This window comes from Clupea harengus, chromosome 17 (genome assembly GCF_900700415.2).
Source record: "Clupea harengus chromosome 17, Ch_v2.0.2, whole genome shotgun sequence".
Taxonomy (NCBI): domain Eukaryota; kingdom Metazoa; phylum Chordata; class Actinopteri; order Clupeiformes; family Clupeidae; genus Clupea; species Clupea harengus.
In genome coordinates this window covers 12,739,892-12,754,551 of record NC_045168.1, presented here as the reverse complement: position 1 = coordinate 12,754,551, position 14,660 = coordinate 12,739,892, and the positions used below count along the sequence as shown (strand labels likewise).

Sequence of the window (14,660 nt, the reverse complement as noted above, 5' to 3'; positions counted from 1 at the left end):
TGCCAGTCTGAGTCACAGCACACACAGCACAGAGCTGGGCTGGTCTCTCGCAACTTTCCTCCACATGTTTGGAGACAGCGGCAGCGACTGCTGGTAAGGGTCTCGCTTCGCTAATCAAACACCATTAGCTGTTCTTCATCGGTCATCATTACAATCCCCACCCGCCCCTCCTCCCTGTGTGTGTGTGTGTGTGGAACACCATCATCATCATCGTCGTCTCCATTGTCATTAACAACAACATCATCAACACCATCATCACGGTTGTCAGTATTTCTGTTGGACGCTGTTTGAAATGCACGCCTTGTGGTTACTTCCGTTCGTGATACATACTGCGGTGTGTGTGTGCTGAATGGATCTAGAGAAATTCAATAATTTGTCTTTCTGTACACTGTAAACAAACAAATAACCCGTTTGTAATTGAGACAGATTCAGAGGCGTTTTTTCTTAGTGCTACTCAATGAGTGACATTTTATCATCATGAATGTGGTTGGCTCTTCAGAAAAGACTCACACACTGAAAAGAGAAGATGTGTCTTCGTCTGTTTGTTTGTTTGTTTGTTTGTTTGTTTGTCAATAATGGCTTTTCATCACAACCTCAGTCATGACCCAAGTAGAAACATTTAAATCAAATGTCAAATGTATATCAATGTAGATGCAAATGTGTATGTAAATGATGGTACTTTAATCACCATATAGAATTTGCTGACCTGAAGAGGTTAATCATTGTAACTGAAAATCGGTGCTATTGGCCACTGAGTTCCGTTACGTGAGGCCTCATGGGATTGGTTCCGTGTTGGTTCCGTTACGCGAGGCCTCATGGGATTGGTTCCGTGTTGGTTCCGTTACGTGAGGCTTCATGGGATTGGTTCCGTGTTGGTTCCGTTACGTGAGGCCTCATGGGATTGGTTCCGTGTTGGTTCCGTTACGTGAGGCCTCATGGGATTGGTTCTTTGTCATTTCAGTGGCAGCCACTGGAGCATCAAATAGTCTGAGGAGCAATGCTGAGAGTCATTTAACCTTTGACCCCAACTCTTCTTCTCATGCAAGGGGACCAGGGGGACAAAGAGGGGGATGTGTGGTATGATGATGATGTGAGTGTGTTCATGGAAAAATATGATGAAGTGTGTACTACATGGACATTTGTGTGTGTTTGTGTATATGTATGTATGTGTGTGTGTGTTTGTGTATATGTATGTGTGTAAGTGCGTTGGGCGAGGTTAGGGTAATGACTACTTTGTTACCTGCTCTCTTTCTCTTTTTCTCTCTTTCTCTCTTTTTGTTCCGGTCACTCTTTCTCACTATCTGCACATATTATTATACAAAAATGGCATTTTATTTTAAAGACTGGGGGGAAGAAATCCTTCTGGCTATTGACATTTTCAAAAATTCACAATGTAGAATTATAAATACAATTGAATCTGTTACTTCAGAACACTGCACGATGAAACAGAGCGGAAAGAATGGCAGAGAGAAATTTAAATCAGGTAAATTGCATTTTGTTAAAGGTCAGGGTGGAAATATGCTCCTTGCGCTCTGGACATACGCCTTAAGACTCCTCACATGACTAAGACAGACTGAGAGGTTTTATGCAGGCATGTGTTGCTTTAATTACAGTGCACCAATCATGTTTCAGACGGTCTACTGTACAAGGCTGCCCTGATGACGGCTCGTTGGCTCTGCTGAGGTACTGCTCCCAGTCTATAGCCTCTAATGGGTGGATTGGAGGGCCGAATCTGTTTAATTGCCTGGAACAGGATATGGGTTACCTGTCAGAGAATTAAGCTTATTTACTGTTCGCTTAAAGTGCCTGCCATTAACGTTGCCACACTCAGAGTGCATACTAGTGTGGAGGTGAAGTGTTCAGAAGCGGGAGTATGGCCTCTGTTGATGAATTGGTTCCCAGGGTCTGGTTAGTGCCTTTTATTAACTTTGTGTTAGAGAATGTGTTATATTACTTGACATTTTATGAATGTCATTATAAGTTGTCATTTTTTATGTTGTAGTTAGTCTGGCTCGATAGTGAGGATATTTCAAGGGTTCTGTTCATAACATTATGATCAAAGACACAGAGAGAGAGAGAAGGAGAGAGAGAGAGAGAGAGAGAGAGAGAGAGAGAGAGAGGTTCCGGCTGCATTCTAAATGATTGTCTTTATGATCAACTATAGACAACCAGAAACGAAATGACAAAATTACTTGGTGTGTGTGTGTGTGTGTGTGTGTGTGTGTGTGTGTGTGTGTGTGTGCTCGGGCATGTGTGTGTGTGTGTGTGTGCTCGAGCATGTGTGTGTGTGTGTGTGTGAACTAGAGGAAAGCCCGCACTAATCTATGGTAGCCACAGTCAGTAGTGCCACGCCCACTGTACCATTTGTAATCCACTGGAGCAGGAAATGAGTTGCTTTGCCGGCCGTAACCCAATCTGGCCACGCTCAGCCAAGGAGGGGCCACTTACGACATGCTCTGGGAGACAATATGAATGGGAGAATATTCTAGAAGTCAAACAGTAGCTATAGTGTGAGGTGGAGGTGTCACAGATGACATATGATGTGCGTTGACATTATGACAAATACACAGCGATGGCTTCTTACAGGGAGTTATTGATCAGCTGCCACCACACCACAGTGCTGTGATTGATACCCCGGTGTTGTAGGGGTTGAGCTATCAGTTCCACCCTCATCTCTAAGTGGCGTTGTGACGTTAGCTTGATGTTGGCAGGGTTTCTTGACTTGCTAAGTGGGGCGAATAAGAGTGAAATGAGAGATGGGAAGCTGTGCCCTCGTTGGTTCTTCAACTGAGGAAATGTGCGAGTGTTGTGGAAACTGAACACTGTGGAAAGAGAGAGGATAGGAAGAGGAGGGTGCAGTGGGTTAAGAAGAGTGTGTGTGTGTGTGTGTGGGGGGGGGTGTAAGTCAGTGTGTCAGTATAGTGAGGGCGGAGGAGGTTTAAGACACTAATGAACAACACAGGATCTTCATTATGGCACAGGTGAAACAGAGAAGGAGCCATGAATATTTCATCTCACCGAAGATGGACACAGACACAATACTGTCGAGTTGGGGCTAACAGTCTGACAGAGAGAGATGGACAGAGAGAGAGGGAGGGAGGGAGATGGATGGAGGGAGATGGATGGAGGGAGACAGAAAGAGAGCGAGAGGCACTGGTCTGTGTTGTTTACCTCCCAGGAACTGCCAGCTGTGAAACTCCTGTCATACTGACTGACATTCCACGTGGCTCAAACCACAGCAACTGGACACCCCTCTCAAATTTATCGCAGTAATCCGATGATATGGAGGCAGGCCGAGTGTGACGTCCTGGAAGTCCTGGCAGGATGGAGTAGAGGTGGAGGAGGATGTTGTTTTAGCTCATTAGCTACGCCACTGTTTCTGTCCGAGAGTGAGAGGTAAGGATAGAGCCAGAGACAACACCACTCTCTTTCCACCACCGTCAAGTTAATTAATGATTATAGACATGGCTGGCTGAGAATCTGGATCTCACGGATTTCATCTGTGCATTTTTGTCCTCGACATGCCATGCACTTAAAGATCTCAGCACTTGACAACCCCTAGGAAATGCTGAGTGATCCCGCGCTTTATTTTTGTGTTGTTTGATCAGTTTGACTTTCAAGATGTAATAATGAGCAACGTCATTGGGGGAGGAAAAGGCAGTCCTCTTCAAAGGCACAGTAATAAAGACCTGATGTTTCTCAGCTTGAAATACAATGATGGTGTAGAGCAGAGCGATGGGAACACTAGATGTCCCCCCAAGATTGATCCATGCCTGTGATCTTCACTCTAGTAAGCAGACAGAAGGAAACGAACACAGAGTCATCTGTTGCAGGACTACAGCTATGAAGAGTGCAGCCATCGCTCCAGGTTGCCTCTGACAATGAGGAAAGGAAATAACAGGACATCAGCCAAAAAAAAAAAAAGATGTCTCGTCTGTCTTCTTGTTCACTTTCCTCTCAAGTATCTAGTAATTTTACAACCACAACAAACGGAGAACATATGTGTTCACAAGTTTAATTTAAAATCCCCCTTTGTCTGTTTTAATTGAATCCTTTCTGTCTTTTTCCTGTTTTGCTGTCTTGCTTTGTGTGCGCTGTCAGCTCACGTCAGGCTATTGTTACAGCTATGATCATTAAACTAATGATCAGAGCCATGTCTCTGCAGCTTATGCAATATTGTGTTACTTTTTGCCAATTAATAATACATAGGTGAAGTTCATCCGACTCACAGAGCTGGAATGCTCATTCGGCTGTGCCCGTCTCTTGGGGATATGACTGATTGATACTTGACCATGTAGATCTTATCCAAGCAAAGAAAGTAAGTAAAGATGAAAGATGTCAGATTTTTTCACAATGTTAGATAATTTGCTGTCAAGGTTCGACACGGTTCTTTCTGAACTACCCTTTTGTGTGTCTCCTGCGTGGTCTGGCAACAGCAGTGTGAAAGAGCTGTTAGCTTTTTTTTCTGCCTGCTTGAGATTTGAATAGAGTGTGCAAAGAGGATGAGTACAGCAGACATTTCCTTCAGATGTGTCAGGGGTGATGTTTCTCTGTATGTATATATATATATATATAGTGTGTGTGTGTGTGTGTGTGTGTGTGTGTGTGTGTGTGTGTGTGTATGTGTGTGTGTGTGTGTGTGTGTGTGTGAGAGAGAGAGAGAGAGAGAGTGTGTGTGTGTTTGTGAGACACAGAAACTCAATTTGGCTGCTTTGCAAGCTTTGGGGCGTGGTTCAAAGGGACAGGTAGTTTGAATGTGTGTGTCTGTGTGTGCATAAGTGTGTGTGTGCATAAGTGTGTGTTTGTGTGTCTGTGTCTGTGTGCACGCATGTGTTTGCAAAATGTGTATGCCTACGCCTGCCTGCAAGTGTTTGTTCGTTTGTCACTGAAACTCATCTCAATTGTAAGTCTCCGATCATCAGACACACCATCTGTGGTGAAGGTCAGTGAACCCTCTTCTTACTCGAGCCATAACCTGTGACATAGCTGACTTACTCACCCATTCCTAATAGTAATAGTAGTCTTTAGAGGTATATAGAAGATACTAACTGGCATGGAAAAGTTGTTTTTCTTGGGTTATGTTCTCTCTAAGATTAGAACACGTGAAAGCATGCCTTGTGTTTATTTACAGCAATATCAAAAGGCTAATTATTAACCACTAACATTTTGTGCTCTGACGTTGTGACGGATAATGAGAAGGTAGCTCTCAAAATTAAAATACAATTTAACAAGCTATACAAATCAGGAGCATGAATCTATCACACTTGGGTATGAGAGAGTGTCTGTGTGTTTGTTTGATTTTTAAAAACTTATTTCATGGCTACCTACCGGGGGGAACCTCTCTCTCTGCGTGTGTCCCCCTCCTCTCATACCACCACACAAAGGTTAAACTGAAACTTTAACCCACTTACCAACACCACAGTTTATCCCTGCTCCCGTTTCCACCTCCGTGCCTGCTGGGTCTCTGGTTTCCCCGAGGGCCTTGGGTTGCTGCAGCAGAGAGCAGAGTGTTCCAGCACGGTAGACACTAAGTAGCAATGTTTCTGCGGTGGCACTGGGAAACATAATGCTTTGAGCATTTCAGGAACTTATAAGTAATATATTTTAAGATGGACTACACTATTAAGATCATGCCCTTTGAATGATGTTAGCACATGAAATAGTAGGAGATGTTTCCAGCTATAGGGATCTCTCTGGAGTCTAAAGGAATGGGGTCAAACCTCAGTCCTTGAGGAAAAACATGACTCTGAAATTCTCTATCATAGTTCTAGTGTCTCCTTTGCTACGGTTATGGCTGCAACTAGACAAAATACAACTTTAAAATTGTCAGCATGATCAGATGTCAGTATCATGATGCTTTATAAGCTTGCACTCCACTGTTGGGGTCCCAATATACTATGGTGTGTATGTCAGAAATATCACTTGCTCTGTAGCTGTAATTGATGTGATCATTCCCATTAGCTTAATCTATTACTAAAATGATTACAAGGATAACGTTCAAAGTAATTTTATTCTCAGTAGGTACACAAGCTACTGTATGATGAGTGGCATTTTCAGTAATATCAATGCTCTGTATGAATGCATCTCAGTAAATAACCTACATGAAACCATGAAAAAACAACCACTTGTGGTAAAACACACTCATAGCATACATACACACACTTGCGTAACACACCGGTTCCCTAAGGTCATTCTCGCTGCACTGTAAATCAACAGCAGACTGGGTCACACCACGTGTTTTTGTCTCTCTTGTGTTACGCTCTGTTGTTACCTACAGAGGTGTGATCCATTATTTAACATGTCTGGGGTCTCTTAGTTCCTGTGCATTATGTCCCTCACAGGCTCAATTACTAACTGTTTTGTGTGTTTGTATGGACAACTAATTGCTCAGCAGGAGGTAATCTGAGATGATGTTAAGAATAATGCCCTCATAATTTGTCAAATCTGAGCTCTGGACACTTTCTTATCTTGTTACACTCATTTATTTATGCCACAGTGGTTTCCATCTATTCCATAACGAAACTGTAAACAGATCTTTTACATAATTACATTGAAGGGATAAAGGAGGGCCATTCTATGAAACCTCATTCAGTACAGATAGACAACTAAGCTGCCCCTGAAAAAAATAATATTTGAAGTTGTTTCCATCTCATGACGAGCATAAACACATTTCATTTGTGGTTACTTGCAAAGTAGTGTCCGCTTGTGACAACTGCAACATCCCTTTACGACATGAATCTTTATGGCTTCAGGAAACCTAAATCTCACATAAACACTGCCGTAGAAATTAAAGCCAGTGTGGCTGATATGGCACTCCTCCAAACCTGAGAGGCATATAGGTGCTCTTCCTTCTCTCTGCTCAGTATTTTCGGTGGTGCTAACCAGCTTTGGTTTGTGAATGAATGAGTATCTAAAAGGGGAAAGGCTCATGGCGCAACCCCGGCTAATTCCCTTTAATCCTGACATATCTGCAAGTACTTAGCATTGTTTCCTATGCCAACCTAAGGGGAAGTGGTTCGGGTAACATGGAGATTAGTCCAGACTGTTAGCGTTAGCACCTGCCCCAGTGTTTGTACACTCATGTAACTCGACCAATATTCAGCACACTAAACGCTGACATATGGATTGTATCCAACTCCAAAATGTCTGACAACTACTTGAGAAGGCTATGTAAGTGTCTTTACTGTCTAGATAACCAGATAAATTATGTAGATGTAGCTTTGTGAAGTCCAGACATTTTAGTCTGAGATATCCGTGGCCCACGAGACTGCAAATGGATGTTTCAGGTATGGAAGGTATTGTAGTCTATGGCGGTAAATATTAAATGTAGTTTGGGTTGTTAGACAACCTGTCAGATGTACCTTTTGTCTGTTACCGTAATGCACATAATGCAGTCAATCCCTGAGACGGTAACTGGCTACAGTCCGTCAATTTCAGCTGGGTAGTTTACAAATAGAATGCGGTCCACGATGGATCATTCTGTGCTGTAGTCGTTTACGTATAGGTGGTCATTAATTTAGGTACGGTCAGTTAGTGTTTGTTTTAATGTAGTATCCAAAACATGTTTTGTTCTTTTCTGAAGAGATAATGGATCTGTTTCCAACCTAGTTGACCAACGATATACAAAGATACTAATGCTGATTTCAGGAGCCTGCATAAATAGGGCCAACATATTGTTGAAATGTGTTGCTTGTGTTTGGGTGCATCTGGAGCTGTATGTTCGTCCACTGAAGGGAACATCTGTGTCAGAACATGTTTACAAGTCAGCCAAAGTGACTTTTGGAAATGTTCCCTGTGCACTGAATGAATGCGAGCTTCATTGTGCTGTATGAACAGCTGGTAGCCTAACCACATAAAACATTTCCTCAAACAATTATCTGAAGGATATTGTATGGTACCAGATTTGCTATTAAAGCAGTTGTTCTTTTATATCTAGACAGTTTCCCCCTCCCTATAGATACACTATTAGTTTCAGAGAGTATTGAGGTTTGGGTATGTTGTCATGGTTATGGGTCTCTTCTGAAAGACTTTTTTGTTGAAAGCTCATGAATTTAGCCATTGTTATGTACCCAAATGTAATACAGACCAAAGGTTTTTGGCTGAAGTCAGGACAGTTTAAGCATCATTTGCCAAATCATTTCCCCACCACAACAAACAAGTTTTTCTCTTTTCATGGAATTCTCCTCTCTGAATATGCGAATATAGCACTCAATTTGGCATCGTTGTTTGCATGCAAACTCTTAAGGCTTTGGCACATTCTTCAAACGTGCTTACTTAGAAATGGATCACGTGCTATGCATTTCGTGGCAAAAACCTGAAAGAGGGACCCATTATTTCATCCAAAGCTTTTGATTCTGTAATGAACCCAGTGAAAGTTATGTTGCTATTTCCCACCCACACAGACCGTAGACATCAGCAGGCCACATAGTAAACAGCCTCCCCACCCCCGTCAAACGACACCAGCTACAATTCATCCTTTACTTTCTGTTCTTTCAGTCTGCCTCCTGTGTCTGTCTCTTCTCCACTACTTGGTGCTTCTTACTCTCTTTTACTGATTGTACTCTTATCCTATCAAACTCATTCTCCGTTAAAAGTTAAAGCCCCCCCCCCCTTACATCTGTGGCAACCTCACTAAACTTGAGCGCTGTATGAACTCTTCCTGAACCTCTTGGTAATCTAATGACCAGTGAGGACTGTGCCCCTGTGACTGGTTTAAAGAGTTCACACCAGAGGACACTTATGCAGTAGTCAGGGGTATCATTTGTGTCCCAAGCCCTTGGCACTGCACTGGCTCTCCTCCACTTGCGGTGGGTCCTTTCACACAAGTTCACACAGTGACCTTGGCCTAGGAGGGGAGCCAGGCTGGAGAAATGCAGCAAATCCATGTGGATGGAAGAAATGGTTATAAAAAACACTGCCAAACGCTTATACTCTAACACTGGCAGAAATTGGTCTCTTCCTCCAGTGATTGGCAGATACCCATGCCTAAAGGCAATGTAATCTCCCTGACATTTGTCCAGTCTTCCTGTTTACCTTCTTTGATGTTTCTTTGTCTGTCTGTTTGATATCTTATAGCATGTGATATTCAAGTGTGTAATAGTAAGTGGCCACACACACACACACACACACACACACACACACACACACACACACACACACACACAAACACAAACACTTTCTAGGCTGGATTTACCTTCCAAAACCTGGCGCAGTCCCACTTCTCTGTAAGTTAAATTACTTTGTTGTGATGTATATGCAAGCCAAGGAAACCACCATGTGACCTTCACATGGCCACAATAAAGCAATCAGCTCTTTTTGATTCACTCACTCACTCACACACTCACTCACTCACACACTCACTCACTCACTCACTCACTCACTCACTCACACACACACACTCACAGTCTTACCCCTCTTCTACTTAATTACTAATGCATTTACTAAGCTAGCTCCTGTGTTCCCAGTCTACATTTGGATATCTTTTACAAAACTGCCAGGCTAACAATTCCAAATGGTTTGGTTGCAGGATTAACCAAAGCAAGACCACAAACTCTTATGCTTAAGATAAAGCAACTGTATCCTTACATCTATGTAACACCTCTATATCTTGAATTGTTAACTGATATACTAGATTTGTACTTTATATCTCTTCAGAAATTCCCACCGTAACCATGACTGTGACCTTTCTCCAGGTTATATATTATATCTTTTGAACCCCCTGGGATTGCTCGGGTGAGCTGGCTGAGTTCATTATGTGAGCCGTAATCCATGAAGGAATGCCACTTAGCTCTTAAGCAATGTGAAAATGTAAATACTCCACACTGATCGTGAGAAAAAACCCTGGCAGGTTGCACAGTCAAGACATGTGACCCCTGAGCCAGTCTGAAAGCGTGTCACAAGTGATGTGGACGTACTACATGCCAGGATGAATTGTGGGTGTCAAGCTGTGATGGCTGCTGATGGTGTGTTGTGATTGTGAATGTGGTGTGTTTTTTTTTTTGTTCCCAGGAGATCCCTTGGGAAAATGTTTCCACAGTCGGGGAAATCCATTGTCTTTGACAACTTTCCTGATCCTTCAGACACCTGGGAGATTATTGAAACCATCGGGAAAGGGACCTATGGAAAAGTTTATAAAGTCCTCAACAAGAAGAATGGAAGCAAGGCAGCTGTCAAAATATTGGATCCCATCCATGTAAGGCACAGTTTACCTCTGTCTCTATCACTCTTTCTCTCTCTCTCTCTCTCTCTCTCTCTCTCTCTCTCTCTCTCTGGGTGTTGTTTGTTTCAAGAAAAGGGATTAGAAAGAGTGGTGACATCAGGTCTTGCCATTTACTGTATTCAGGATCACAGCCCATAGCTCTGATGAAAGCATCACATATTTTATTGTTGCATTCTTACAATAACGTTAAGATCCACAAAACAGCTTGCAAACAGGGCATCACCATTTTAGCCCAAGCCTTTTTTAGAAAACAAACAGTGATGCTTGAGGTCAGTGTCCCACACAGACAATTATATTACATTTCTTTTACTCAGCCTTCAGTCTGTGTTCATGTTACTGTGACAACCACTCACACCCAAAGTGGCAGAACATGAAGTCCAGACATCCATTTAATCATCTATACTGGAGGCAGGGCAAGGCAAGGCAAGGCAAGGCAAGGCAAGGCAAGGCAAGGCAAGGCAACTTTATTTATATAGTGCATTTCATGCACATGTGCAACTCAATGTGCTTGACATATACAATAACAGAACAGACAATAAAGAATTTAAATAAATTAAATAAAAGGATAAAACATAAGAGTAAAGTGAAACAAGTAAAAAGAAGATAATAAAGCAGATCATAGTGCCATAGGGCGGCTGACAGGCCTTACTACACCCTTACAGTTAGTAAATACTACTCCTACTACACCCTTACAGTTAGTAAACCCTTACAGTTAGTACATACTACTCCTACTACACCCTTACAGTTAGTACATACTACTCCTACTACACCCTTACAGTTAGTAAAGACTACTCTTACTACACCCTTACAGTTAGTAAACCCTTACAGTTAGTAAAGACTACTCTTACTACACCCTTACAGTTAGTAAAGACTACTCTTACTACACCCTTACAGTTAGTAAAGACTACTCCTACTACACCCTTACAGTTAGTAAAGACTACTCCTACTACACCCTTACAGTTAGTAAAGACTACTCTTACTACACCCTTACAGTTAGTAAACCCTTACAGTTAGTAAAGACTACTCTTACTACACCCTTACAGTTAGTAAACCCTTACAGTTAGTATATACTACTCTTACTACACCCTTACAGTTAGTAAACCCTTACAGTTAGTAAAGACTACTCTTACTACACCCTTACAGTTAGTAAACCCTTACAGTTAGTACATACTACTCCTACTACACCTTTACAGTTAGTAAACCCTTACAGTTAGTACATACTACTCTTACTACACCCTTACAGTTAGTAAAGACTACTCTTACTACACCCTTACAGTTAGTAAACCCTTACAGTTAGTAAAGACTACTCTTACTACACCCTTACAGTTAGTAAACCCTTACAGTTAGTAAAGACTTTGGCTGCAGTTGCTATCAAACTGGATAACATCCTCCAGAATTTAGTGACATGGGGCACATAGAATGTTTTGTAATTGGGCTTATGCCTAGGACAGGTTTATCAGGCTTAAGCTGCTATGTGTTAGATCTGAATTGAGTTGCCCAGTTAGAGACCCAGTAATGGTCATTAGATAGTCCCAGTGATGAGTTATTATTTAGTGTAAAGGTGCCTGACAGCGTCATCTGTCTTTTCATCTGTCTGTCTCATTTTTTCAACTTTTGATAAGCACACTTGACCCTGTAGTCCATGTTCAGCAGGTACATTTTGTAGTTCTCTACATTAAATTCCCTGTTAAAGGTCAAAACACACTTGAATGACAAACAGAACCGTGATCAAACAGAGAGGACGGTCCCCTTTTCTCTCATTATGGGGCATGTGGGGAGCTTTGTTGTAAATGGAGCGATACAATAGAGCGTGTGCAAACCAAAACCTATTTTATCCTCTCTGAACAAAACACAGAAACATAAGTGGGTTTTTTTCAGGAACCATTTTCATTCAGGAGTTGAGTTCCTATTCATTTGTACTCTGGATTATGGTAATATTATGGTCTTTTTACATCATCTCTGGCCAGCCATGCAACAGCAAACCTTAGTTTAAAAAAAAAATAATAATCAAAAGAATAATAAGAAAAATCAAAGCTGCGGTTGTTCATGTTAGAGATAAGGAACACCGCTGTATATATATAACAAATGTACCATTCTGCATCCATCTATTTTGTTTGTTTGTTTGTGTTTGTATGTGTGTGTGTGTGTGTGTGTGTGTGTGTGTGTGTGTGTGTGTGTGTGTCTTATCTACATTTGTAGCAACATTGTGTTTTAAGAAGCAATGTATAAACTAGTTTCTACAGTATATGGGATTTTTATATTTAGTTTGGGAAGAAAAGTTGTCAAGTTTCCATCATAGTTTCATAATTTCTTAAGATATGGGGGCTATAGTGATAAGGAAGGTGCTGTTGGGTTGGCTTGGCCCATATCTGGCTGCTCTGTTTTATTAGTTCATTTTAAAATGCCTGAAGAGTTTTCAGTTCCTCTGTTCGTGTGCACTCATTTCTCTCCCATGCATTCCACTGCTTATTTGATCTCAGTTTGTCGCCATCACTGCTTTGATTATGGTTTATCTTAAAGGAGAAATGGTTCCCGTTGAGAAAATTCATTCTTAAACCATCACTGTTGAGTTTATACTTCTTGTCCAAACCATTGCTAATTTTTCCATCTTAGTGTTTACATCAAATCTGTGAACTGTGCACTCTGTGGTAGGTATAGACATTTTGAACTGAACTGAATGTGCAAGCATGCATATCGCACATCATATGTCACAGCATATGTCACAGCATAGTCATGTAACTAGTGGTTGCTTTCTGTCCTTACGTAGAGTAGAACAAGTAATCAGTAGTTTTCCATGGTGTCCCCTATCATAGTAAGTAATCAGCAGGTCCCGTGAGATCGAGACGCGGATGCGGATGGACTTGAGCTGTGTGTGTATTCAGACAGACAGTGATGCGGATGGACTTGAGCTGTGTGTGTATTCAGACAGACAGTGCCTTGAGCTGTGTGTGTATTCAGACAGACAGTGCATTTAGAAAGTTTTCCCTTTATCACTCTACACTCAATGCCCCACAATGACAAAGACAAAACAGAATTTTAGAAATGTTTGCAAATGTATTAAAAAGTAAAAACTGAAGTATTACATTGACTTAAGTATTCAGACCCTTTACTCAGTACTTAGTCGAAGCACCTTTGGCAGCGATTGCAGCCTCAAGTCTTGGGTATAACACGACAAGCTTTGCACACCTCGATTTGGGGAGTTTCTGCCATTCTTCTCCGCAGATTCTGTCAAGCTCTGTCAGGTTGGATGGGGACTGTCGGCAGACAGCCATTGTCAGGTCTCTCCACAGATGTTTGATTAGGTTCAAGTCAGGGCTTTGGCTGCACCACTCAAGTACATTCAAAGAGTTGTCCCTGAGCCAGTCCTGCGTTGTCTTGGCTGTGTGTGTAGGGGCTTTGAGTCTGAGTCCTGCGTTGACTTGGCTGTGTGTGTAGGGGCTTTGAGTCTGAGCCAGTCCTGCGTTGTCTTGGCTGTGTGTGTAGGGTCTTTGAGTCTGAGTCCTGCGTTGTCTTGGCTGTGTGTGTAGGGTCTTTGAGTCTGAGTCCTGCGTTGTCTTGGCTGTGTGTGTAGGGTCTTTGTCCTGTTGGAAGGACACTCTGAGGTCTGAGGTCTTAAGCACTCTGGACCAGGTTTTCATTTAGGAAATCTCTGTACTTGTCCATTCAGCTTTTCTTCAACTGACTAGTCACCTAATCTGTGCCACTGACCGTGGTTACATGGATTCGAATAACTGCCTTAGTCGGACTGAAATCGCATTATCCGTTTCATGTAAGCACCTTAGTCGGATCGTAGTCGGACCGCACATAGTCGGACTAACACCCCTGGATAACTCAATCCGATCCAGTTGATAGTTCGACTATTGCGGCATGTAACGGTGAATTGGATAAGGAACTGGACTTTGCGTCTTTGCGCATGCTCCCTCTCTCCCTGCCAGGTCGTGACCCGGAAGACGAAAGAGGGATAAGTTGTCTCAACTGTTCATACTAATGACACGGTTTTTTATGAATATCCTGCAGACTGTCTCACAAGCTTATTCTTGTTGATTATGAACAAACATAACAGAAGAGGTCCGAAGATATGAGCACCTTTACAACCCCTCCTTAAACACGTATAAGGACGTTCCACATTTTATTTGCTTAAAACAACAGCAGTACTGTCAAATCAGCTGTCACTCGGCTATTACCTGACCAAGGTTCCATGGCAATGTTCCGAAAGCCCATTTTCCCGACAGCCCGCTGTTCCGAAATTGTGAGTACAGCAACGTGAACCACTATTGCCCACATGCACATCCCAATGAATCACACAATCATAAACATATAAATGCCTTTATTTCACAAACATTAACTTGAATTCAGAATATTATTATACACACATGCATTTGCATCGCGATGATACAAAAATATTTGTATGATTGCCAACGCATGCATGCTTTGTCAGTGC

At 42.1% G+C, this 14,660-nt stretch overlaps 1 protein-coding gene across 1 annotated transcript in view; it reads left to right on the top strand.

The window, feature by feature from the left end:
* Positions 1-7,177: 7,177 nt before the first annotated feature.
* The window catches only part of myo3a (myosin IIIA), a 62,018-nt gene continuing 54,535 nt past the window's right edge, over positions 7,178-14,660 (top strand). The window contains 2 exon segments of the mRNA XM_031583879.2: positions 7,178-7,286; positions 10,009-10,192. Of these exon segments, the coding sequence (XP_031439739.1) occupies positions 10,025-10,192 (168 nt within the window). The 5' untranslated portion in view covers positions 7,178-7,286; positions 10,009-10,024.